At 45.4% G+C, this 23,574-nt stretch overlaps 1 protein-coding gene across 2 annotated transcripts in view; it reads left to right on the plus strand.

Moving 5' to 3' along the window:
• The window catches only part of SLC27A6 (solute carrier family 27 member 6), a 73,471-nt gene that overhangs the window by 2,394 nt on the left and 47,503 nt on the right, over window positions 1-23,574 (plus strand). For both annotated transcript variants that reach the window (XR_008597530.1, XM_054986921.1), the window contains exons 2-4: window positions 6,287-6,493; window positions 11,486-11,644; window positions 21,514-21,638. Coding sequence is in view for 1 of the 2 variants with exons in the window: in XM_054986921.1 (XP_054842896.1) it covers window positions 6,287-6,493; window positions 11,486-11,644; window positions 21,514-21,638 (491 nt within the window). In the remaining variant the exon portion in view is untranslated. The remainder of the gene's footprint in view (window positions 1-6,286; window positions 6,494-11,485; window positions 11,645-21,513; window positions 21,639-23,574) is intronic.

A 23,574-nucleotide genomic window follows, 5' to 3' on the forward strand; every position in this document is an offset into this window, starting at 1 on the left:
ACTGCAGAACAACATGGTATGATATCTTTAACCCATTCCGACTAGACTGTGGCTGCTAACCTTTCTCTGTGGTCAAAAATTTTGGTACTCAAATCTCAGAAGGCTGCTTAAGAAAGCCTTCTGTGAGGTTTTTGGGCCACCAATACACATATAGTACAATCCTCCTAAGCAGAGTTACACTCATCTAAGTCAACTGAAGACAATGGACTTAGAAGGCTGTACTTCTGTTTACTATTTACTATTCTCCTAACAACAACTGTGCTTATATACTGCTCTTCTAGACAAATTAGTGCCTCACCCAGAGTGGTGAACAAGTCACTGTTATTATTATCCCCACAGTACAGCTGTGGAGCTGGGGTTGAAAGGCAGCAAATATAAAGGAACAGATGACCTTCTTGACAACAGATTCTAAACCAGTTTTAATTGATGAATTAAATGCATGTGCTAATAGCTAATAGTATTAGATACGTTAAGAACATGTTCTTTAACTCCTCTTTTAGTTGACGTAATACTAATTTCCTATAATTTATTTCCATGATGAAATTGCATGAATCCTATGTGTCATTTGTTGGTTATAGTAAATAGGCAGGTATCCCTTTTGCCAAGCGTATGTGAGGTAGTAAGTAACAGTGGTTTATAGTTATGTGTACAAACACAATCAAATGTAATGAAGCAATCTGTTCAAGCCCAAATGGTGGGCACTGAAGCATCACTGGAAACTCTAGTTAGTATTTTATGTGCTCCCAGCAGGGAAAAGAAATTCCAGAAAAAATCTAACACCAAAGGACTCAGCGCATTGGAACTGCACTGGAGACCTTAGCAGCACAGCATACATACACTAATAATGGAGCAGCATGCTTTGTTTTTCAAGGGAGGACTCATCAAGGCCAAGCCTAGCAGCAACCGCCAAATAACTTGATACTGGCTGCTGGCTGCTGTTCAAAAGCAGCCACCCCATGAAAGCCAGTGTGATGTAGTGGTTAGAGTTTCAAACAGAATCTAGGAGACACAGGTTCGAATCCCCATTCTGCTGTGAAAGTTCACTGGGTGAGTTTGGGCCAGTTCCACATTCTTGACCTCAAAGGGCTGTTATGAGGATAAAATGGAGAAGAGGAGAATGGTGTAAGCTTCTTTGGGTCCCTATTATAGAGAAAAGTGGGTTGTAAATTAAGTAAATAAATAATAAATATAACTGAAGATGGCTAGCAGCTAAAAGGTAGATTGGTCAGTGAGTGGGCAGGAGAGAAGGAAGCAAGGAAATGTGAAGATATAGGGGTTGTCAAGAGGAGGGAACGAGGAAATGATGTGCGGAATTGGATATAGGGGGAAATGATGTCTCTCCCCACAAGTCCTTGTAGGTTCCCCACTGAGCAATTGGGCCCAGCCCAGCAGTCGGCAGCATGCAACTGGGCTTGTCCTAGTGGCCAGCATCATCCAAGTGCAGAAATTTGAAAACAAGCAGAAATCTAATATATTTGTCTTCCAAATCCATCTTTTCCAAGGTGGTGCTTAGTGTTAGGTGTCACTGGAAAAAAAGAGTGGAAAACCACGCCTGAGATGGAAAGAAACTAATTCAACAATACTAATGTGAGGAGACTGTGTATAAATTTATAAATTATTAAAGTGCAAAGCGTTCAAGTGCTATTAGTCAATAAATACATTAATAAATCTCCATTCACAATAAATAAGCATTATACAAAGTTTCAGATTCTCTCATATGTGATGAGGCGATGGCCAATCTATAAATATCAATAAATATCACAATAAATATCAATAAATAGCACCCAAATAAGCAATATAGCTCTCAAATAAATAATAATCTTCTCATCTCTTGTGGGTGATCCAGAAGGTGCTCCAGAGAATCCAAAAAGGACGAGTGGGTAGGTTTGACACATTCAATGCTCATAAAAAATTCTTGTTCTAGTTATTTAGGTGGGCCCAAATCATATTTATTTATTATTTATTTATTTAATCACATTTCTAGACCGCCCTCCCCGTCAGACGGGCTCCGGGCAGTTTAACAACAACTTAAAACAGTAAAAACATTATAAAAACATTAAAACATCATATCAAAACAATTAAAATTGGCGGTTATAAAATATTAAAATACAGCATTGTCCTGCATGGGTGGTGGAAGGTCTTCAGGGGTATGGCCGGTGAGAGGACAGCCTAGCCCCCACCAAATGCCTGGTGGAACATCTCCATCTTGCAGGCCCGGCGGAAAGATAACAAATCCTGCCGGGCCCTAGTTTCCTCAGACAGAGAGTTCCACCAAGTCGGAGCCAGAACTGAGAAGGCCCTGGCTCTGGTAGAGGCCAGGCGGACCTCCCTGGGGCCAGGGACCATCAGCAAGTTCTTAGTAGCTGATCGAAGCGACCTCCAGGGAACATATGGGGAGAGGCGGTCCCGAAGGTATTCTGGGCCCAGTCCGCATAGGGCTGTATAGGTCAACACCAAAACCTTGAACCGGACCCGGTACTCAACTGGTAACCAGTGCAGCTGACGGAGGATAGGTGTTATATGAGCCATGATTGGTGCTCTGGCAACCACCCGTGCAGCTGCATTCTGAACCAGCTGCAGTTTCCGGATCAAGCCCAAGGGATGCCCTGCGTAGAGTGAGTTGCAGCAGTCTAATCTGGAGGTGACCGTTGCCTGGATCACTGTTGTAAGGTCTTGGGTCGATACGTAGGGGACAAGTTGTCGAGCCTGTCTTAGATAGAAGAAAGAGGATCTAACAACCACTGCAACCTGTGCCTCCATAGACAAGGAAGCATCCAGGACCACCCCCAGGCTCCTCACTCTTGACACCGGCATAAGTGGTGTTCCGTCGAGAGCAGGGAGCTGGAGTTAGTATTAGGTGTCAGCATCATTTTGCTCAGTGACTCAGAGATAATCCATTGTTTGTTTGTTTGTTTGTTTACATTATTTATAGTCCCATCTTTCTCACTGAGGCCAACAGCAGATTACAGTGTGTATGTCAATATGGTCAACTGCTCAATAAACAATGTAATATGATATGTAAATGCAAAATTTGCAGAAATTTGAAAACAAACAAATCTAATCTATTTGTGTTACCCTGAAAGAGATAATAATAAAGTCTAGTGCACAAACATACAAAAAGTGTATTTTTTTTAAATCACCAGGTGTTAGGATTTTATTTAAAATACAATTTGGTAAATATTGAATCTATGCATGAATTACTGAAAATAGCTTTATAGAACCAGTGTTGCAAGGATAGGACTCTAAAATTTATGTTGAAACTAAAATATAAACTAATGACATCTGGAGATGTACTCTTAGAATTTTACAGTTTAATTTTTCACTTTAAAAGCCTCAATCCTTCCTTTTGAAAGTGGTATTTGCCAGCATGTTGCCAGATGACCATGACTGTCTCAAATTAAAGGATGATGGAAGGATGAAATTCACTGATGAAATTCGTGTTGTAAAACTATGGAGAAGTTGAATGCTTTCTAATGTGTACTGCAAAGCAGGCAAAAGGGATTTTATTTAACAAAAAGGTTTCATGAAAGTTTTTTTTTAATTTAGTTTTATTAACAGATAACAAATAAACAATAACCATTACAAATATAACATATCACTCTTTAAACAATACAAAGTTAACGTAGTATTTTCTTCATGAATCAGGAGGAGTTCTGGTATTGTTCACATTTGATCTACTACTTTAATACAGAGCGAAGTATCCATTATTTGTTATACACTGTAAAACTTTCGATGTAGGTTGTAAGTTGTTCTTTTCAATATAGTCCAAAAACGGAAGCCATTTTTCGATAAAACCATCATTGTTTGTAAATTGCTCTGCATTTTGTAAGTCGTTACTTATTTTTTCAAAAATAAAATGATTCCAAACTTTGGAGAACCAAGTCTCAAGTGTTGGTGGTCTTTCTGATTTCCAAACTGTCGCAATGGTGCTTTTGGCTGCTATAAAGAGTGAGGCAAAAAGCTCCTTTCTAATTTTAGGAATAAGTATATTCCCCCACAGGTCCAAAAAGATTATTTTTGGATCAAAGGAAAGATCATAGTTAGTGATGTCTTTTATTGCACCCATGACTTCCTTCCAAAATAGTCTAATTATTTTACAGTCCCACCAACAGTGAGCAAAGGTTATCTCCTCACCACATTTTTTCCAGCATTTCGGAGATGCTTTAGCCGTAATTAATATTTTTTGGGGTGTCAAGTACCATCTATGAATGATTTTAAATGTTTGCAGTTTAGTTACAATGACATTTGATGTAAATATTCCAGTTGACCATATTTTTTTCCAATTATCCTGTGATTGGTTGATTTCACCTTCTTTGTACCAACTTGTTTGACAGCTTAATTGTTTTTTATTAAATGTGTTCAGCAGGATGTTATATATTTTAGCTATCATCCCTTTCTTTTGATGAGCGTGGGAGTTTAGCATTTGTTCAAATTCCGTTAGTGGTTCCTTCATAATTGATTTTAGGTTTATCTGGTTCGCCATATGTGAGATCTGTAAATATCTGAACCAATGAATTTTCTGTTTCAGTTTGTTTTCCAATTCAGCTTTTCCTAAGAGACCTGTCCGTGTTGCAATGTCTACTAATCTGGTCGTGTTGGATTGTTTGAAGATTAAGTTAAATGTTGGGTCATTACCTGCTTCAAATCACTCTTGGTTAAGGAAGGAAGAGAGTCTGGATAATTTTGGTACAATTTTGCCTTTGACTTGGTCCCATAACTTTAGAATAGAGGAGATAAATAAGCTGTTTTTGATGTTCTGTGGTCTGCTACCCTGTTTGTTCCAAATTATATCCTTAAGGGTACTTTGTTTCAGTGGAGAATGTATAATCAAGGCCCAGTCTGGTGAGGATGGGCTCGAGGCTAATTGTAACAGAGTTACTAGTCTTGTTGCTGAGTGATATAGATAGAGATCTGGATAGTTAAAGCCACCATTCGCTGTTTTCCTTCTTAGAGTGGTAAATGCAATTCTTGGATGCTTGTTATGCCATAAAAAACTATTAATCATAGCTTGCCATTTAATTATTTGAGTCCTATTTATGGTAAGTGGGATTGCCCTAAAGACAAAAAGAATTTTTGGAAGTACAAATGCTTTTATTAAGTGGAATCTATCATACCAGGTCAGTCTTAATTTGTTCCAATTGATTATCGCTAGTTTAATATGATTTATAATTTTATGATGGTTCAGGTTTATAAGGTTATTTAAACTAGGAATGATATTAATTCCTAAGTATGTTAAGTAGGTTGGGGACCATTGAAAATGATATAAGTTACTTATAAGGGGGAGTTATGGGGGCTAGATAATTATTAACTGAATAACTAGAGAGGAGATGTTGATCTTTACAAGAAATATAGATAAGTTAGAAATGTAATTTATGGTTTAGAAATGTATTTTAATATGGAAAGCATTTAAAGAAGGTTATTAAGGGTATAAGAATTAATTATAGAAGTTAAATAGAGATATTAGATGTAGAGGTGGACAGCGGGTTGGAAAACTGTTGGAAGTCTAAGATAAGGGGGGGAGAAAGGGTGGGGGAATAAGAAAACAAGGGGATTAATGGAAAATCTGTATTTTTTTTCTGTCTTTTATTACTCACCTAATAAAAATTAAAAAAAACCAAATGATATAAGTTACTGATTTGATTATGCAATGTGGCATGTAGAAACTGGCTTGAGATATTAAGGCATTAGTGAAATCTAATGCTATCCCCCCTCCCTCCCGCAAGAGAATGGGAGCAGCTGTGAGCTGATGTTCTTTTAAGAACTAACAGTACAATCCTAATCTGAGTTAGACCCGTCTATACCTGTTGACTTAAATGGACTTACAAGGGTTTAAGTCTGCCTAGGAATGCACAGACTCTTCCTTGTGTATAAACAATATTTAATAGCCATGAAAGAGAGGCGAGTTTGTTCTAAATATTTGAATGTGAATAACATTGCTTCATAGCTTTTTCTGCACAAATGTATGACTGTCAAGCCTGTATATAAATCATCTTCTGTCATACTCTGTTAAAAATGGTCTTTACAGATGAGGGCTCTGGTCTTGATTTTCTGTGAATCCTTTTGAATTTAGCTGTACAAAGTTCATCTTGGGGCATGACTGAATGGGGAAAATTAGCTACTTACTCCATAGAGGAGCTACCAGTGTTTGGCTGAAAGCGAATTTCTTCTACATTTTATGATCCTTCCCAACACCCCTCCCTGCACTGTGATAATGACAAGCATTTTGCAGTTATACCATTTAAGTCTAACCTTGTATTTAGTGTCTTGCAATATGATTATTTTAAAGATATGCTTGGGACCTTAGAGGAAATTCTTCCTAACCTCCAAGATGATATTAGAGTATGGTTGATGACAAAAGAATCCACTTTGCCACATGTTGATACCATTTTAGACAAGCTGGATGATGCCTCTGATGATCCTGTACCAGATAATCTCCGTATTGCTAAAAATCTCAAAGACCCGCTCCTCTACATTTTTACTTCAGGAACAACAGGTACAACATTTAATAAAGTATCAATACTGACAATTAATTAAGATGAAGTAAATGTTTTATTGTTAATGATTAGCGTGAGCCCTGTACACATTAGTGTGTGTGTTTGTGTAGACCAAATGAGTGGACAGGAGAGGGAATACAACCATGTCTACTAGCGCTATCCATGCATGTTTCAGTATAACTGGTGAACAGAACCTAGTCATGTACAAAATGTACACTAAGTTCTGTTGATTAGGTATATGATTGACGTTTGACCAATGGAAACACTCCTACTTATACATGTGTGTTCATTCTTAATATCACTTCAGGACTTCAGAAATAAACATTCATTTCATGGAATACATCTGAGTTGCAAGACAGGAATAATCTGTTTCTAAGGATACCTTTACTGGATCTGATCTAGGGGTGTCAGGTCCCTCAGGGGCCCAATATGGGAAGTGGTTGGTTGGGGGAGTGGGGGACAGTGGGTACTTATACCTTGCATGTATGTTTTGTGTTCACTCCTGCACCCACCCATCACACCAGAAAAAGACATTTTCCACTCCAATGAGGATGCTACAGATCACGGCAGTGGGTGATTTTTAGCAAATCATCCCCCGCCATGGTTCCACATTGAATTGGAAAACGATGTCATTTTCTGGCATGATTCAGAAGTGCATACATACCTCACAGGCATGCCTCCTCCCCAGGTACCTCCCCCCTTGCTGGCCTGGTGAATGGAGGAGGGGGGCACAGGCTGAGGACAGGGGATCCCACAGTGGGGGGATGGCATCTCTAATCCTGCCTGCTGGATCCTTCTGACCTCATGACCTAGATGGTAGTAGTCATTTTTATTTCTTCAGACATCAGTTTATTAATTACTAAAATGCTTGTATTTGCTGTATTGCAGATATATATTATAATAATGTAAAAATCCCCCAAAACTCAGCTTCACAAACCTTCTTTCTAAACATGTTATACATATATTATGAAACATTTATTTGCCAAAAGGCTATTGTGGAGAAAGAAAATTAAGTTACTAACTCGCATTTGGGTTTTGAAACAGATGGCTAAGTTTATTGTCATTGGCACAGATGCTAAGAAGTTAGGACTGTTATTTATTTATTTTGAAATACTTCTTAATGGGGTACAGAAAAGAAGCATAATTATGTTAGGGCAGAAGTTGCAGGTGCAAAACCCCCACACAAAAAGCCACCTATCATTAGGGCCAACCAAAATGACAAAACAATGTACAAGCTTTTAAATTCTCCAGAACTGTTCCTCAGACTGGATGTTCAAAAAAAGGAGGAGGGAGAAAGTCTTTCAGGCCACTGTATTAAGGCCCCTTTATCTGCATCCTGTAGGATGTTTATCCTTTAATGGTCACAGGCAGCATGTAGGCCCTAATAAAAGATGGCTTTTGTTTTTGGACTGGCGTGGTAGTTTAGTTAGTTCTGATTCATCTGAAAGTGACATTGATAGTGGCTTGTCTCTAAAACTTTGTTTTAAAATATATATTAAAATATATATCACTGGGTTATTATTTGTAAACTTTTAAATATCACGTAAAATTAATAATCCCATTGGTTAGCTCCAGCCTTATATTTTTATTAAAATCAAAGCCCATTTAATGTTTCTGTGAAATATAAATAGTTTCTTACCATAAAGTTTTTCCTTCTTCACTGACATGTTTGCTTCCAGAAGCTTTCTTAGCTCCTTTCCTACTAATATCTCCTAATCAGTTTTAGAGATGTAATAAAGATGTAATCCAGGTACTATTGAAATAAATGGGGTGAGTGTTTATATCTTAAATTGTGCATACATCAATAGAATTTAGGCAAGCCAGTTTTTCTGGATTGCATCCTTCATATTCTATGCAACAGGATTCCAAATAGTTACATGTATTTACAATCAGCAGCACATCTGTAAGAGATCAGTAATTGATGAATGTAGGAAGTAGGAATTTGACTTCATCTTGTGTTTGCTCATGTCAGCTGTTTGACGGGTACAGATTTAAATGACTGTTGCTTAACATTGAGGCTGAACATTTAAGAAGTCTGACTGTTAACACAAGACTATAGGCATTTTAAAATGGATCAGTAATAACTCTGTTGAAGAGTGATTTGTTAACGTTTAAATATCATGTAAAATATCAGGTTAAATTAATAATCCTACTTGTTAGTTCTGACCTTATATTTTAATTAAAATCAGAGAAGCCAGTTTTATATAACTTATAGTGCAATTCTAAGCAGAGTTACGCCAGTCTAAGTCTATTGATTTCAATCTGCTTAGACTGGGGTAGCTCTGCTTAGGATTTCATTGTTATTTATGTAACTGATTTGTATCTAGGAATTCCACGCTGATCAAATTGCATTTTAAGCAAATAAGTTGCATTTGTTGGTGGATGAAGACAGACATAATATAAAAAGAGAATATTCAGGAAAGTAGTATAGTGGAATATTTTGAAGTGAAGCATCCCTCCTATATCTGTATCCCCTCTCCTCCTGTGCTATATAGTCATAAAACTGTACAACAAACCATGAACTTTAGATTCCCCCCCCCCTTTAAAAACAGTTCTTTGGAGGAAGTGGTGAACCCAAGACTAAGTTATGTCCCAAATGGAGCCCAAACAGATGCATCTGGGAAGTTCAACACCTCTAGCAGACTGATCAGAAAATAATTAGTTTGATTCAGTCATCAACATGCTAGATGGCTTTAGGCAAACTACAAGTGTGGTGTAGAGGTTGGAGTGCTGGACTAAGATCTGGGAGTCCCAGGTTCAAATTCCTCCTCTACCATGGAAGCTTGCTGGGTGACCTGGGCCTGTCACACTCCCTCAGCTTGAGCTACATCACAGCACTGTTGTGAAGATAAAATGGAGGAAGGGAGAATGAAGAAAGTCACTGTATCCTCATTGGGAATAAATGCAGAGTATAAATAAAGTAAAATAAATATAAAATAAATATATAGGGAAAATAATACTGACTCACTTTGCAAGGTTGATATAAGTATTGCAGCGTGAAGTTGTGAAGAGTCCTGCTGGATGCGACTAAATGCCCATCCAGTCCAGCATCCTGTTACAGTGGTAAACTGGATGTCTCCAGGAAGCCTGCAAGCAGCATATAAAGGCAGGAGCACCACCCTGCTGCCGCCTCCCTTCTCCCAGCAAGTGGTGTATGGCAGTAAATGATGAGCTCCTGTGCAACCCTGATCCACCACCTCCCTAGTCAGGGATAAACTAGGTGTGAAAGATTCATGATTAAGATCTTTCACTGTTTTTAGCTACATGTAGGAGCTTTGGAGATGTATCTCATTGGGAAAGGGATGTGTAATCTTTGCCTTTCATACCTCAATTGTGATTTAAATAGATTCTCTCACCTTGAAGTTGTGATTGTCTCTGCACAAGCAAAAAATACAGGTCCAAATGGAATACCTGTCTTTATCTTTCCTTCTGCAGATCTAATTACTACTTCTATGTATGGAGGGTGGGGCAGGAGAAAGCTGTTGACATCATGGGGAAACTCATGGAAATAAAAAGGTAAAAGTCCCCCCATATGACACTTCCTTGATCTTTAAAGAGGCTGTGCAGAGTTTTAAAAAGAGAGAGATCCTAATTATGGATCTCTTGCTTCACATCTAGGTTGGCCCTCAGTGGAGTTCACCTTTAGCCTCAATATGAGCCCAGCTTCCTGCCAGCTTCACAATTCAAATGCATACCCACAAGTCAAGTGCTCGGCCAGCCTCTGCCTTACTCTCTCCCCCATACTTCAGGTGAGCTTTCTGCTTTCTTAACTGCATGCACATATTCATTCATTGGTTGCCATATTAAATTAAAAAATGGCTGTTTTTTAAGTGCAAAATTGCTTAGGAGATTTGGGAGAGAAGATATTATGGGCTCCAGCCATTAGAACTGTTCACTGCTAGTTTTTCAGACTGAACCCTGAAGAGGTCTATTTTAATTGAACATGGTGAGGATTCTTCCATATCAACCTCACTGCTTAGTAATGTTATATCTGTCTTCATCCTTTAACAGTGCAATCCTAAGAAGAGCTACTCCAGTCTAAGCCCATTGATTTCAATAGGCTTAGACTGGAGTAATTCTTCTTAGGATTTCGCAGTAAGTATGCTTTAGGCCAGCATTAGTGGTTGAATTGGTTTGTTTTACAGCTTGGCAATGAGCAGCCTAGGAAATGTCCCCTAACAGCATTTCTGCATTAATTTCAATCAGTATGACTAACTTCATTTCCTAATTGTACTGCCACCAGAACAGAGCAGCCTTGCACTCATTATGTTCATTGAAAGGAATGCAGATGAGCACATGCAGTGCTATATTTCAGTGGAATATATCCAACCACAAATTACAAAGACTTCAAGGGTGTCAGTTTGTGGAAGAAAGGGAAATAATTCCCTCCTCCCACTGTGATCCCTGTGCTGTTCCTGGGGGTCTGTTTGCTCCCCAGCAGGGAGGGAATCTCCGCCTTAGGATAAGAGAATGAAACTGACTTTCAATTCTTTCAAAGGGTATAAAGCTGCTGCTGCTTTCACTGTGCAGCCCTAAACTTAATTAATTCTAAGTCCCTTGATCTCATTGGGCTTAGATGGATGTAACTTTGCTCAGGACTGCAGTGTAAGTCACCCTGCTTCCAGACCAGATCAGAGCACTAGCCAGAAACTATAATGCATAGTCGCTGAGATCCAGTAGCTCAACCCTAAGTACTCTGATTGGTCAAGTGGCACCAACAGTTCCAAGTGACAAAATGTGTACATTACAAGCAGAGAGTACATTGTTCTGGACCAGTCATTCCATTGGCAGAGTGTACTAAGTAGATTTCAACAGGAGAGACTGACATGTTTGCTTTGGCTAATAATAGCCCCAAGCAATACAGCACATTAAAACATTTATATATTCAAATAACATTGTCTATGTATACAGATATGTGAAAAGTTAGTCACTGATATAAAATAATCATTTTTACTTCCTTCTAATGAACATTTCTGTGTACTCTATTTCAGGTTTGCCAAAGGCTGCAGTTATCAGTCACATGCAGGTCATAAAAGGTGCTGCTGGATTATGGGCATTTGGTGCTACTCCTGAAGACATCATTTATATAACTCTCCCTCTTTACCACAGTGCAGCTTCTCTCCTTGGCATTGGCGGATGTATTGAATTGGGTAGGATGGGCAATCTCTAATAATTCTCATGGAAACTGTATGTTGTGGAACTGCATTATGGCAGATGAAGAATTGTAACGGTGTATAGTTAAATTTTGTATTAGATTACTTAGTGTGAACACACTCAGATATTAACTCTAATAGCTGTGAGTCACCTTTCAGATCTAGTTCTGTTACCTTTTGGAGTAATTACTATATATTAGACAAAAACCAAGTTAAGAGGAACTATAAGCTCTTTAGATACAGAAATACAACTATCCCAAGACTTTCATTGATACGAGCCAAAAGGGAATATAAAACTATACTGAAGGAGAAAAAATGCCAGTCTATGAAATCTCTATGGGACAAGATAATTGTAGCTGCGAAAGGGAAATCCAGTGTATCTCTATGGCACCTAATTACACCAATACTGAAGCCACGATGCAGCACTACAACCGCTATACCATCAACTACCTGGGAGAAACACTTTAAAAATCTCTATAAGATACGTAACCTTGAACTGGAATTGGACTTTGAAATCAATCTTAAGCAAGTTCCAAAATGGGAACCTGTTACTTGTCGCGAGTTAATTGAATTGATCAAAGCTTTGAAAACTGGGAAGTCCCCTGACTTTGATGCGTTCCCTACCGAGCTTCTGAAGATAGCTCCTGATTGGTGGGATCACATGCTTGCACCTCTATTTACATTTGTAAATTCAAATGGAATTATACCAGACACCTGGAAAACATCACTGATTACACCCATCTACAAAAAAGGCAATAAAGCTGATCCAAACAATTATCAGCCAATTAGCCTCCTGGTAATAATTGGTAAACTCTATGCATCTCTTTTACCAAAAAAATTCTTTATTGGATGCATAAAGAGTGGGATGAACAGGCTGACTTTAGAAAGGACTACTCTTGCGTGGACCACTGCTTTACGCTTGCCTCGCTAGTAAGCAAATATGTACTAGACACGCATGGCTCCCTATGCAGCATTTATCAACCTAAGGGCTGCCTTCAGCTCCATCTCCCACACAAGACTATGGAACAAACTTAACGCTGCACATCTACCCAAGAGATTGTTAAAGCTGATAATGAACCTATACTCTAGAAATGTGTTACATGTTAAACTAAATAAACTGGGATCTGTATCAAGCCAAACACCTAACCAAAGAGGCGTATGCCAGGGCTGTGTTCTTGCACCTCACCTATTCAACCTATATATAAATGACTTTGTTCCAAGCTTGCAAGGCATCTCCAACCACGCACCATGCTTGGGCAATTACCCAGTGCCTGCCTTGCTATATGCTAATGACCTTGTCTTGCTCTCTAGAACTGAAATTGGCTTCCAGTCAAATTTATCCTGGTCTAAGCATATTCAACATCTTACACAGAAAATTGGCTTAGCTCTACTGGCTTTAAGGAAATTCTTCTTTATTCAAGGAGCTCAATAAGTACCAGCACTTTTGAAGGCATACAAGACTCTTGTAATACCATGCATATTATATGGTTCCCCGATCTGGTTCCTGGGCCCAATAGAACAACTTGACAAGCTCCAGTTAAATGAGTCTGTTACTCTTTGCAGCCTATGCTTAAGCCCGGTGAGGAGGACGGCGCGCTGAAGAACTCAGTACAACAAGAGAGCTGGGAAAATAGGCCACAACTTTATTGTGAACAGAAACAAACAAACAAGGAGCATTGGCAAGCTTATGGATCGGATCCCGAGCAAAGGCTGGCCCGCCTGCCAGCCACTGAGACCTCCCCCCCTTCAGGACCCCCGCTGAAGGGGGGGGCACCAAGGAGTGACATTAATGGGGGAATCAGATGGGTGTACACCCCTGCCTGATTCCCCTGCCACCTGGGAGTGAGCACCTCGCAACCCCCGGCCGGGTCTGCCACTCACCTCACTCCCAAGATTCCATATGGGAATCCCCTGAACACGGTACCAGAGCCGTGGCCCTGGTCCCCCGGATAGAGATCCGATCCAATGCTACCCGCAAAGCTGTGACAGATAAAACCTCAGAAAACAGGGAGTGGAGGGTGGGGTTCGCGTCCCGGCGCAGACTGCCGGGCGGCGGGGCCGTGTCTGCTTAAATGCAGAGCCGCCGGACCAGAGGGAGAACCTCGCTCTCCAGGTCCGGCGGTTGGCCCCGCCCCCCTGCAGCTGCTCCCCGGCGGCCCCGATTGGGCGGCCAAGGTTCAAACTGATTGGCCGCCCAGACCAAGGAGCCTGCCGGGGAACGGAAGCCGGGACCAGCAGCCGTTCCTCCTTCCGTGCCGCCGGCAGCAACGCCTTCGCCCGGTAAGTTGGGCGTCGGTCCCTTGCAGCCTATGCTTAAGCCCGGTGAGGAGGACGGCGCGCTGAAGAACTCAGTACAACAAGAGAGCTGGGAAAATAGGCCACAACTTTATTGTGAACAGAAACAAACAAACAAGGAGCATTGGCAAGCATATGGATTGGATCCCGAGCAAAGGCTGGCCCGCCTGCCAGCCACTGAGACCTCCCCCCCTTCAGGACCCCCGCTGAAGGGGGGGGACCAAGGAGTGACATTAATGGGGGAATCAGATGGGTGTACACCCCTGCCTGATTCCCCTGCCACCTGGGAGTGAGCACCTCGCAACCCCCGGCCGGGTCTGCCACTCACCTCACTCCCAAGATTCCATATGGGAATCCCCTGAACAGGGTACCAGAGCCGTGGCCCTGGTCCCCCGGATAGAGATCTGATCCAATGCTACCCGCCACAAGAGCCACGCGTGGCTCCCGCCAAGGCTCCTAACAACCAAGCCACCCCAGCAAAGCATCCCTCAGGTCCTGGAGCCAGATGTCATGGCCCCAGCTGGAAAGGTGTACCCCGTCCGGCCGATACAGCGCCTCTAGGAGAAAGGAAATGTCCGGGTGCATGACGAGGCACCCCCCGGCCGCGGAGATGTGGTGCCCCATGGCCCGGGCCAGCCGCTGCCTGCCGCCATCGATCTTCTCTGGGTGTAAGGCCCCTCGCCACACGCGCCTTTGGAGCAGATCGGACCAAATGAAATAAGTCCCAGGTAGGATGGAGAAGAGGTAGTCCAAATGGAGAGCTTCAAGTCCAGGCATCCCCGCTGGACCAGATCATTCTCGCCGAGCTGGATGATCAGTGCGTCCGGTGGGCCCCGCCGCTGGGCCTGGTGCTCGATGACTGGGACCAGCGACTCCCACCGCATGCCGTGCTGGCCGAACCACAGGACCTTGATGTGCCGGTCCAGGCCGAGGTTGCTTCCCCATCCGGAACCCGACGCATACTGCCCGGCCCAATGCACAATGCTGTGGCCGCAGATCCAGACCGTCCTCTGCTCACCTGAGGAATGAAGAGAAGGGGAGAACCACACAGTTAGTAATGCAGGACACAAGCGGGGCGGATGTACAACCTGAAGGCCCTGGACCTCCACCGGCCGATCCGCTGGATTAGGGGAGGTGAGATTCCCAGCTCTGCAGCCAGCGTGGCTGCCCCGATGCGGAAGGAATGCGTGGCGAACTCCCGGGCGGGGAGCCTGGCCGCCTGTAGGCAGGTACGGAGCACGGAGGCGAACTGGTAACGGGTGAGGGGGTCTCCGTTCGAATGTATCAGGAAAGGACCAGCCGGGCGCGGGCACACCTTGAGGTACTCCCGCACCATGGAGACCGAGCAAGCTACCCCGCGCAGGGAGGCCTGCAGTGCGATGGACGCCCCCCGGCCAAGCTGGTCTATTTTTGACCTATGTATGGTAAGGGTGACCCTCTGCCGTGAGAGGGCCACATCAGCCAGCGCAAGAGTCCTGCCAGAGGAGTCTGAGCGGGAGCTTGCCACCAGCTTGCCGATGCGGAGGGCCCCGAAGAACACCAGTGCAAAGGCTGCTCGGAATAGCCGGGCCTCGAATGAGGACCAGCACAGGCCTGCCACCTCCCGCAATATCGCATCCAGGATGGGCAGAGTGATGGGCCTCTGCTGGTCGGGGAGGGGGGGTGACCCGCCCCCAACCCGCCACCGCCCGGCGTGCGGGGAAGCTGGCGCAAGGATCGGGGAACCCCTGGGCCCTGCTGACAAAGGATATGGCGGCCAAGTCCCGCTGCATGGTCCTAGGGGCGACCCCCCGTCCCTGTAGGTGGGCCAGGTACTGCAACACCAGTTCATGGGATGGCGGCCACGGGGGCTGGCACCCCGCCCTTGTTGCAAAGCTGAGGAACTTTTGCACTGCCGCCGAATAGGCCCGTAGAGTCGATGGCGCTACGGAGCTGCAGATTCCTTCCCAGATGATATCCCACCAACCGTCCACAGCTCCACCGGGAATGGGTCGGGTGTTCGATGAGCCTCGGGAGCCAGCGCAAAGAACCTCTCCATCTGGAAGCGAGACAGCGCGTCTGCTATGCCATTATCTACCGCTGCCACGTGACGTGCTGAAAAAGAGATGTTAGAGGCAAGGCAAACCAAAACAAAATGGCGCACCAGCCGCATGACCCGCTCAGAGCGAGATGACTGCTTGTTGATGACTCTGACCGAGGCCTGATTATCGCAGCAGAACAGGACGCGTCTGTCCTGGAACTCCCCCTTCCAAATTGTTATGGCAACCAAGAGGGGGAAGAGCTCCAGGAAGGTAAGGTCCTTGAGAATGTCCGCCTTGACCCAAGATGGAGGCCAGCGCTGAGTGCACCACCTGCCCTTGAAGTACACCCCGAACCCCAGGCTGCCCGCCGCATCTGATCGAACCTGCAGGTCCGAGCCCAGAGCGACAGCATTCTGCCATAAAGACACACTGTTAAAGTTTAGATCTCTACAATACGGATTGTGCAAAGGGAGGCATAAGAACAGAGAATTCGGAACTAGAGCAGACACTTTTAAAAGAGGATAAGAAGGAAATTTCCAAGGTATACCAAGTACTGTTGAAATGGTATACTGAAGATGAAATAGTTAAAGTACAAATGGTGAAGTGGGCCATAAACTTTAATAAAGAAATAACAATGGAGGCATGGGAACACTTGTGGAAAAACACAATGAAGATTACAACGTGTACTAATATTAAAGAGAACATTTACAAAATGATTTATCGTTGGTACATGACACCAAAGAAGATTGCGCTAGGGAATCTGAACACTTCTAATAAATGCTGGAAATGTAAAAAACATGAGGGCTCTTTGTACCATATGTGGTGGACGTGTGAGGTAGCCAGGCAGTACTGGGGAGAAATAATAAAAGTAATAAGTGAGATTCTACAATTTCAAATGAATAAGAACCCAGAACTTCTGCTACTGAACTTGGGAATGGAGAGCATTCCAGCCCAACATAGAACACTGTTATTTTACATGACAGCAGCGGCCAGACTTTTGTATGCGCAAAAATGGAAAGTACAAGAAGTGCCAACTATTGAGGACTGGACTTACAAATTGCTGTATATGGCCGAAATGGACAAAATGACAAGAAAACTGAGAAATCTGGACCCAGGACAGTTCAACACAGACTGGGAGAAGCTGAAGCAATATGTGCTGAAGAAATGGGAGGTGGGAAGAGAACTGTGGCAGTTTGAGAACTACTGAAATAGGACAAAATGTAGAGGGGGGGTGACTTTACCGGAGGGTAGAGAGAGAAATGAAAATGTCTAAGCAGCTATTTTGTTAGAGTGTTATATATAGAAAAATATATAGAAAATGGATAGAAAATAATTAACTATAAGGACCGACTAATTAACATTGTTTCTGGTATAAACGTGTAACATGTTAAACTGAATGAGCCTACCTGAAGAAATATATGGATCAAATTGATTGATAACTTTTGAGGATAGTTATACAAAGTAATATACGGAATATAAGTTAAATTGGTTGACTTATACAAATGCATGGGTTATACGGTTTATATGGTATATGGTTTATAGAATTATTTGAAACCAGGAAACTATGAAATTATGTTAAAAAGGGACAAATTGTTTGTCTAATATGGAAGAAGGGACTCAAAGATAAGGTATAGAGTATTAAAAATAGTTAAAGAATTATTGCTTAGATCAAAGGGAAAGTATATGTTTGTTAGATAGATGAATTTAAAATGAGTAAGAGAAAAGGGACAAAGGGTTGGAAAACTGTTGAAAGTCAAAAGAAAAGGGGGGAAAGGGAGGGGGTTAGAAATTGATTGTAATGTGAAATTATATTATTCTAATTCCAATAAAATTTTATTAAAAAAAAAAAAGACACACTGTTAAAGTTTGACAGAAAGCCGAGCCACACCCGAAGGTCCTCCTTGATCCCCTGTGTCAAACGGATGTGATGGTGAGGGGAAGAGGCCCCTCTGCACGCCCAGGAAAGACGGGCGCAGAAGGCCCGCCCCAGGGAGACCACCCTGCAGGCAAAGTTAAGGTGCCCGATGATGGCCTGCAGTTCCCTTAACGTGCACTTCTGGCGAACCAATAACTGGGAGATAAGCGCTGTCAAGCGGGCCAACCTTGTCTGGGGGGAGCCGGGAGACGCCTGCCACTGAGTCAAGCTCGATGCCTAAATACGTTAATCTAGAGACTGGGCCCTCGGTTTTGTCCTGCGCGAGGGGGACGCCCAGTTCCTGGGCCAGCGACTGGAAAATACGCAGCTGCTCAGCGCATGCGGGCGTCCCGGGGGGGCATTATCAAAAAATCATCTAAATAATGGGTAACGTGGGGGGAACCCATGCGATCCTTGGCTGCCCATTCGATGAAAGTGCTAAAGGTCTCGAACGCAGCACATGCCACCGAGCACCCCATAGGCATAGCCTTGTCCACATACCAGTGCTCCTGAAACTTGAACCCTAGCAGGCAGAAATCCTGGGGGTGGACCGGCAGCAGCCTGAAGGCCGATTCCACATCACATTTGGCCATGAGTGCCCCCGGGCCTCAAGAACGGACCAGCCGCACAGCGTGATCAAAGGAGGCATATCTCACCGAAAATAGCTCCTGTGGAATGGCGTCGTTAACCGAGGAACCGCGGGGGTAGGAGAGATGGTGGATCAGTCTGAATTCCCCCGGGGCCTTCTTGGGGACCACCCCCAGGGGAGAGACCCTCAGGTTAAGGAGAGGAGGCGAAGGGAAGGGTCCCGCAACCCTTGCGATTCGCAGCTGTGCTCATAGCGACATTTGTGCCGCTGACATTTTCCCTGATTGAACTCCCAGCATAGCCAATGGGATTTTTCCCGCCGCCCGAACCACCGCCCGGGCCGAGGGCCCTCCCCTCTCCCCTTCATGTGTGGACCAACCAGCCACAGCCATAGCTTCTGGCTGATCAGGTCCCATCTGGCCCTGGGGTTATGGGAGGCCCTCTTACGGAAGGCCTCATCATAATCCATGGCAGCCCCCTCACCAGCCAGTGCCCGGGCCCTGAGAACGTTTCCAAAATGGTTAGAAAGGTGCCAACCCCTGTCCGGGTAAGCCGCCTGCACGACCCCCATGTAGACAGTAAACCCCTCCAACCAGTTATTGAAGGTGCACTCAGCGACCTCCTTCTTAACCCCCTTTTTGTCTTTTTTGGAAGGGGGGCCGCTCCACCCGTCCTCAGCCTCGGACCTGAGCAGGGAAAAGATGTCGACATAAAACCCATCAAGTATCCGCTCCCTGACCTTACGGGCCAAGTGAATACCTGGAGGGTCCTCGTCATCACCGAACAGCTTGGGGAGAGGGGGGGCGGCCTGGTCCTGCCCCACGTCCCAAACGACCCTGGCGTCCCTGCTGGGGGCACTTCCCGCCCTTCTGCGTAGCGCCCACCCAGGGAGGCCAGGGACAGAAGCGGCCTCCTCCCAATAATTGTCCCCAGGAGCCTCATCGCCGGAGGAGGAGGACTCACCTGATGATCCCCCGCTGTCTGACTCCTCGTGCCGTCTGCACCTCTTCAACTTCTTCCTGGATGTCCTCTTCTTCTTAGCTGGTCGCCGCTTGCAACTGGAGGGACTGGAGCTCGGGCTTGGTGACCGGGCGGACCGGTCCCCTCTGCTGGCCCTGCGTTCTGCCGCCCTCTGGACCTCAACAGGCTCTGGGGGAGAGCCCCCCCCATGCCCGGAGTTCCCCAGTTGCTCAACCCTTGCAGTGAGCAACTCTAAGGCCCGGCCGATCTCCTGTAGTGAACTGGGAGAAGGGTCTGAGCTGTTCCGGCCCCCAGCTCTGCTAGGCTCTGTAGACTTGGCCCCAGCCTTCCATCCTCCGCCACCCGTTGATTTGGAGAGGGCCGCAGCCTCCCCCCCCCACTTTTGGAAGGAGCCTGGCGTGGGGGCGGGGAGCCCACCTGCCCTGGGGGTGCCCAGCACGAGCCCTTTGTCGCCCCTTCACCCTTACCCTGTTTTCCTCCAGGTTTGCCCCTTGCCTGGGAGGCGGTTTTTCCCGAGGCACCCTGCCTCCGCTGTGCAGCTCCCGGTTCCCCCACCTTCCTCGAGGGAGCCAGCCTGCTGCTGTGTCCACCAGGCTTGGGCCTGGCTCCCCTGCCGCTTTGTGTGGGAGCCTTCCCAGTGGAGCCCTCCCGGGGGATAGCCGGCCGGAGAAAAGGCGACAGAGAGTGGGAAGGAAGGGCAGCCCAGAAGCAACCACCCCAGGCAGGAGGGGGAGCTGGGTGGCCTTGCAAATGGCCCGCAGCAGGGACAGCAGCCCACCCACAGCTCCTTCCTTGCAGTGCAGAGGCTCGGGCTCAGCTAGACCCGACCCCTGGCTGCCGCGCTCCCCCCTGACGCCGGGTCAGGGAGCCGCCGTCAGGAGGTTCTTCTGGTCCTCTGCTCGTGCGTCTCCGGTCCCTGCTTCACCGCGCCGAAGTTCGGGTTCAGCCACGCCCGACTCCGGCCGCGGCGCTCCCACCTGACCTGGGTCAGGGAGCCGATCACTGGGACGGCTGGGCTTGACTCGCGCCGCGTCTTCCTCTTCGTGTCTTCCAGCTTCTCCGCTTGCCGTCCTCTCTCCTTCGCGTCCCGGCGCAGACTGCCGGGCGGCGGGGCCGTGTCTGCTTAAATGCAGAGCTGCTGGACCAGAGGGAGAACCTCGCTCTCTAGGTCCGGCGGTTGGCCCCGCCCCCCCCGCAGCCGCTCCCCGGCGGCCCCGATTGGGCGGCCAAGGTTCAAACTGATTGGCCGCCCAGACCAAGGAGCCTGCCGGGGAACGGAAGCCGGGACCAGCAGCCGTTCCTCCTTCCGTGCTGCCAGCAGCAACGCCTTCGCCCGGTAAGTCAGGCGTCGGTCCCTTCTGTAGCAAAATGTATATGGGCAATAATTAAACTTCAGAGACATGATATCAAGCAAGATTCTTCCCATTTTAACTTCTGCTTAAGGCAGTAGCTGTATGAGCAGTGATAGACAGACAGACAACAGAGAGAGAGAGAGAGAGAGAGAGATTACACAAGCTGGATAGTTCTCATAAATACAACAGATTTGTAACTCATGATCACAAGTGGCTATTAAGAACCCCTGCTGTGCAGTCCGTTTCATATGATATGTAATGCTCAGTGCTTGTTTTAAGATTGTGATATGAGTCTCAGCTGCCTTTTGTTTCCCACCCTCCAATTCTTATTGAAAAGGATACTTTTAGATGGTGCTGAATTAACCACTAATTATATGAAAAGTCTTCATACATATTTTGTTTCCTGCAATTTAGTACAGGAAAAGGCTCAAGGGGGTGAAAGGAACTTTATAATGGAGAGATATATATTTCAGTGTTTCTTTTTTTTAACCAAAGAAGCAAGTTGTTCTGAACAATGGGATCTTGTTGTTTTAAACTCTGGATAAATTTCACCCATGCCGGTATGTGTGGAAACAGCCCTATACTGCAGCATGTAGATAGCAGTTATAACATATATAATATTGTAAATCTTCATTAGGTATTTAAAAACAATTGTATAGAAGTAAATCCAAATTCAAATATATAAATCCGCCCAATATTACTTTATTTTTTAAGGTGCAACATGTGTTCTAAGAAAGAAATTTTCAGCCAGTCAGTTCTGGAGTGATTGCAAAAAATATAATATTACAGTTGTTCAATACATTGGAGAACTGTGTCGCTACCTTTGCAAACAACCTGTGGTAAGTTCAAAAAATAATATTCATGCAGAATTATGTTTTTTGCTAAACTATCATCTTTGGGAGGGATAATCCTCTTCCCTTGGGTCACTCATTCTTCTGTTCAAGGCTAGCTTTTGTTAATAGATGCTTGTCTTTTGCTTATACTCAATCAAATTGCTGAAGGCAAATAACTACTACATAATGACAATAGTGGATTAACAAGGAATGATTCGGGAGTGAAAATTCCCACAAGCATACCCACTCCTCCTGCCTCTATATCTCTCCTGCTACATCGCCTCCATTTTACTTTCCAGCTTGCCTGCCCATTCACCTTCTTGCTTTCTCACTTTCCAACAGTGGCAAGCAAAAGAACAGCACATTTTGGGGGTTGTTTGGGGGCTGTCATGAGAGGAGGGCCTGTCTTCCTCTCTCCTCTCCTTTAGCTGAGTAGGGAAGTGCAGCACACACCGAACTATAGGGCTTAATTGCACAACCCTCTATCTCTAGTCTCTATGTCTCTGCCATTTTATTCTCCTGATGCCCCAATCTCTCATGGCAGGACACTGCAGCTCAGAGCTGGAAAATGCCTCACAGTGGTTCTCTCAGGGCTTCTAGTTTCTCATAAGGGCATGCGCAGCTTCCTGTGCTCTCTTTCAAAGAATTCAAACTTCTGTGTTTATTATTCACAATCCCTGTTGTCAGGTTCTGCCACAGGTGCTGCCCTGTGAGATACCAACATGCCTGACTTCAGGATTAAAGGACCTTCAGGGAATATGCAGGATCCCGCTCTGTGGAAGGAGGGGGGTATAACTCACCCTCACACCCTCTCAGTCCACCCACAGGTCCTTTCAACCTGACATAGTCCCGGCTGTCTTCCACGACAGCTGTCTCCATCCAGTTGTCAGTCTTACTCCTTCCCTATTCCCTTCCTATTCTCTGTGTCTCTCTCTGTGTGTGTGTGTGTGTCTCTCTCTGTGCGTGCGCGTGCGCGTGCGCGTGCGCGTGCGCGTGCCCTCCACTCCACCACACTCCTACACAACCCACCCCACCCTGTGGGTGGACGTCCCTTATATTCTTTCCCTCATTCCTGGCTCCACCTGCTAGCCACACCCCTTGTTTGCCCTCTAGCCCTGGCCTTGGCTGCCTCAAGCAGCTGTAGCTAGATTGGCAGCTACAGCTGGGCTTCCTTGGCTGGCTGCCAAGTCTCCTCTGCTCCAAGCTTCAGGCCCCTAGGCAGCTACAGCTGGGCTTTCTTGGCTGGCTGCCAAGCCTCCCCTGCTCAGAGCTTCCAGCAGCCTCAGCTGGTCCCTTTTATTCCTTTTCTCCTTGTTTGCATATTGGGGTGTGGCCCTGTTCTGCTTCTGCTGTCTTTCCTCCCCTGTCGGTAAGGTTGCTGGCTGGCTGGCCCTATCTCTTGTGCCTTATCTCTCTGCCCTGGTCCCCTCCTGGCTGTCCTTACTCCCCCTATCAGAGCTCTTAACCTCCAACTGGAGTGTGGGGCTAGCTGGCTGCCACCTATCCCACCTGACCCTTTGGGGCTTGGGAGCTGCTCTGCCCTCCTGTGGCTGGGGTGCCTCTTTTCCACCTTCTATTGTTGGTCTGTGCTGGCTCTCAGTGTCCGTTGGGGTGTCTGGGTAGTTGTCCCCCAACTGTCTCCCATCCCCTGTTCCTGGTAAGTTCGAGGGCCGAGCCTCAGACTCCGGACACCTGTAACATAAACTGTTTTCATCCTTCCAACTAATGCTCAGCCTTGGACTGATATCTGTGCATCCTGAGAGTCTAAGTGCACTTGCTGCCCCTCTGGACTCTTTCTTGGATTTATTGCCTGAAATGCTCCCTTCTAACCTTTGAGCTGGTGTGGGTCCGACATCTGCCTGGATAATTGGATTCCAAAACACTCTAAGCCATCTCAGATAACATCTCAATGTGTAAAGTGATAGTTAAAAATCTCCTTTCA

The sequence above is a fragment of the Eublepharis macularius genome, chromosome 8 (assembly GCF_028583425.1).
Source record: "Eublepharis macularius isolate TG4126 chromosome 8, MPM_Emac_v1.0, whole genome shotgun sequence".
NCBI classification, from domain to species: Eukaryota; Metazoa; Chordata; class Lepidosauria; order Squamata; family Eublepharidae; genus Eublepharis; species Eublepharis macularius.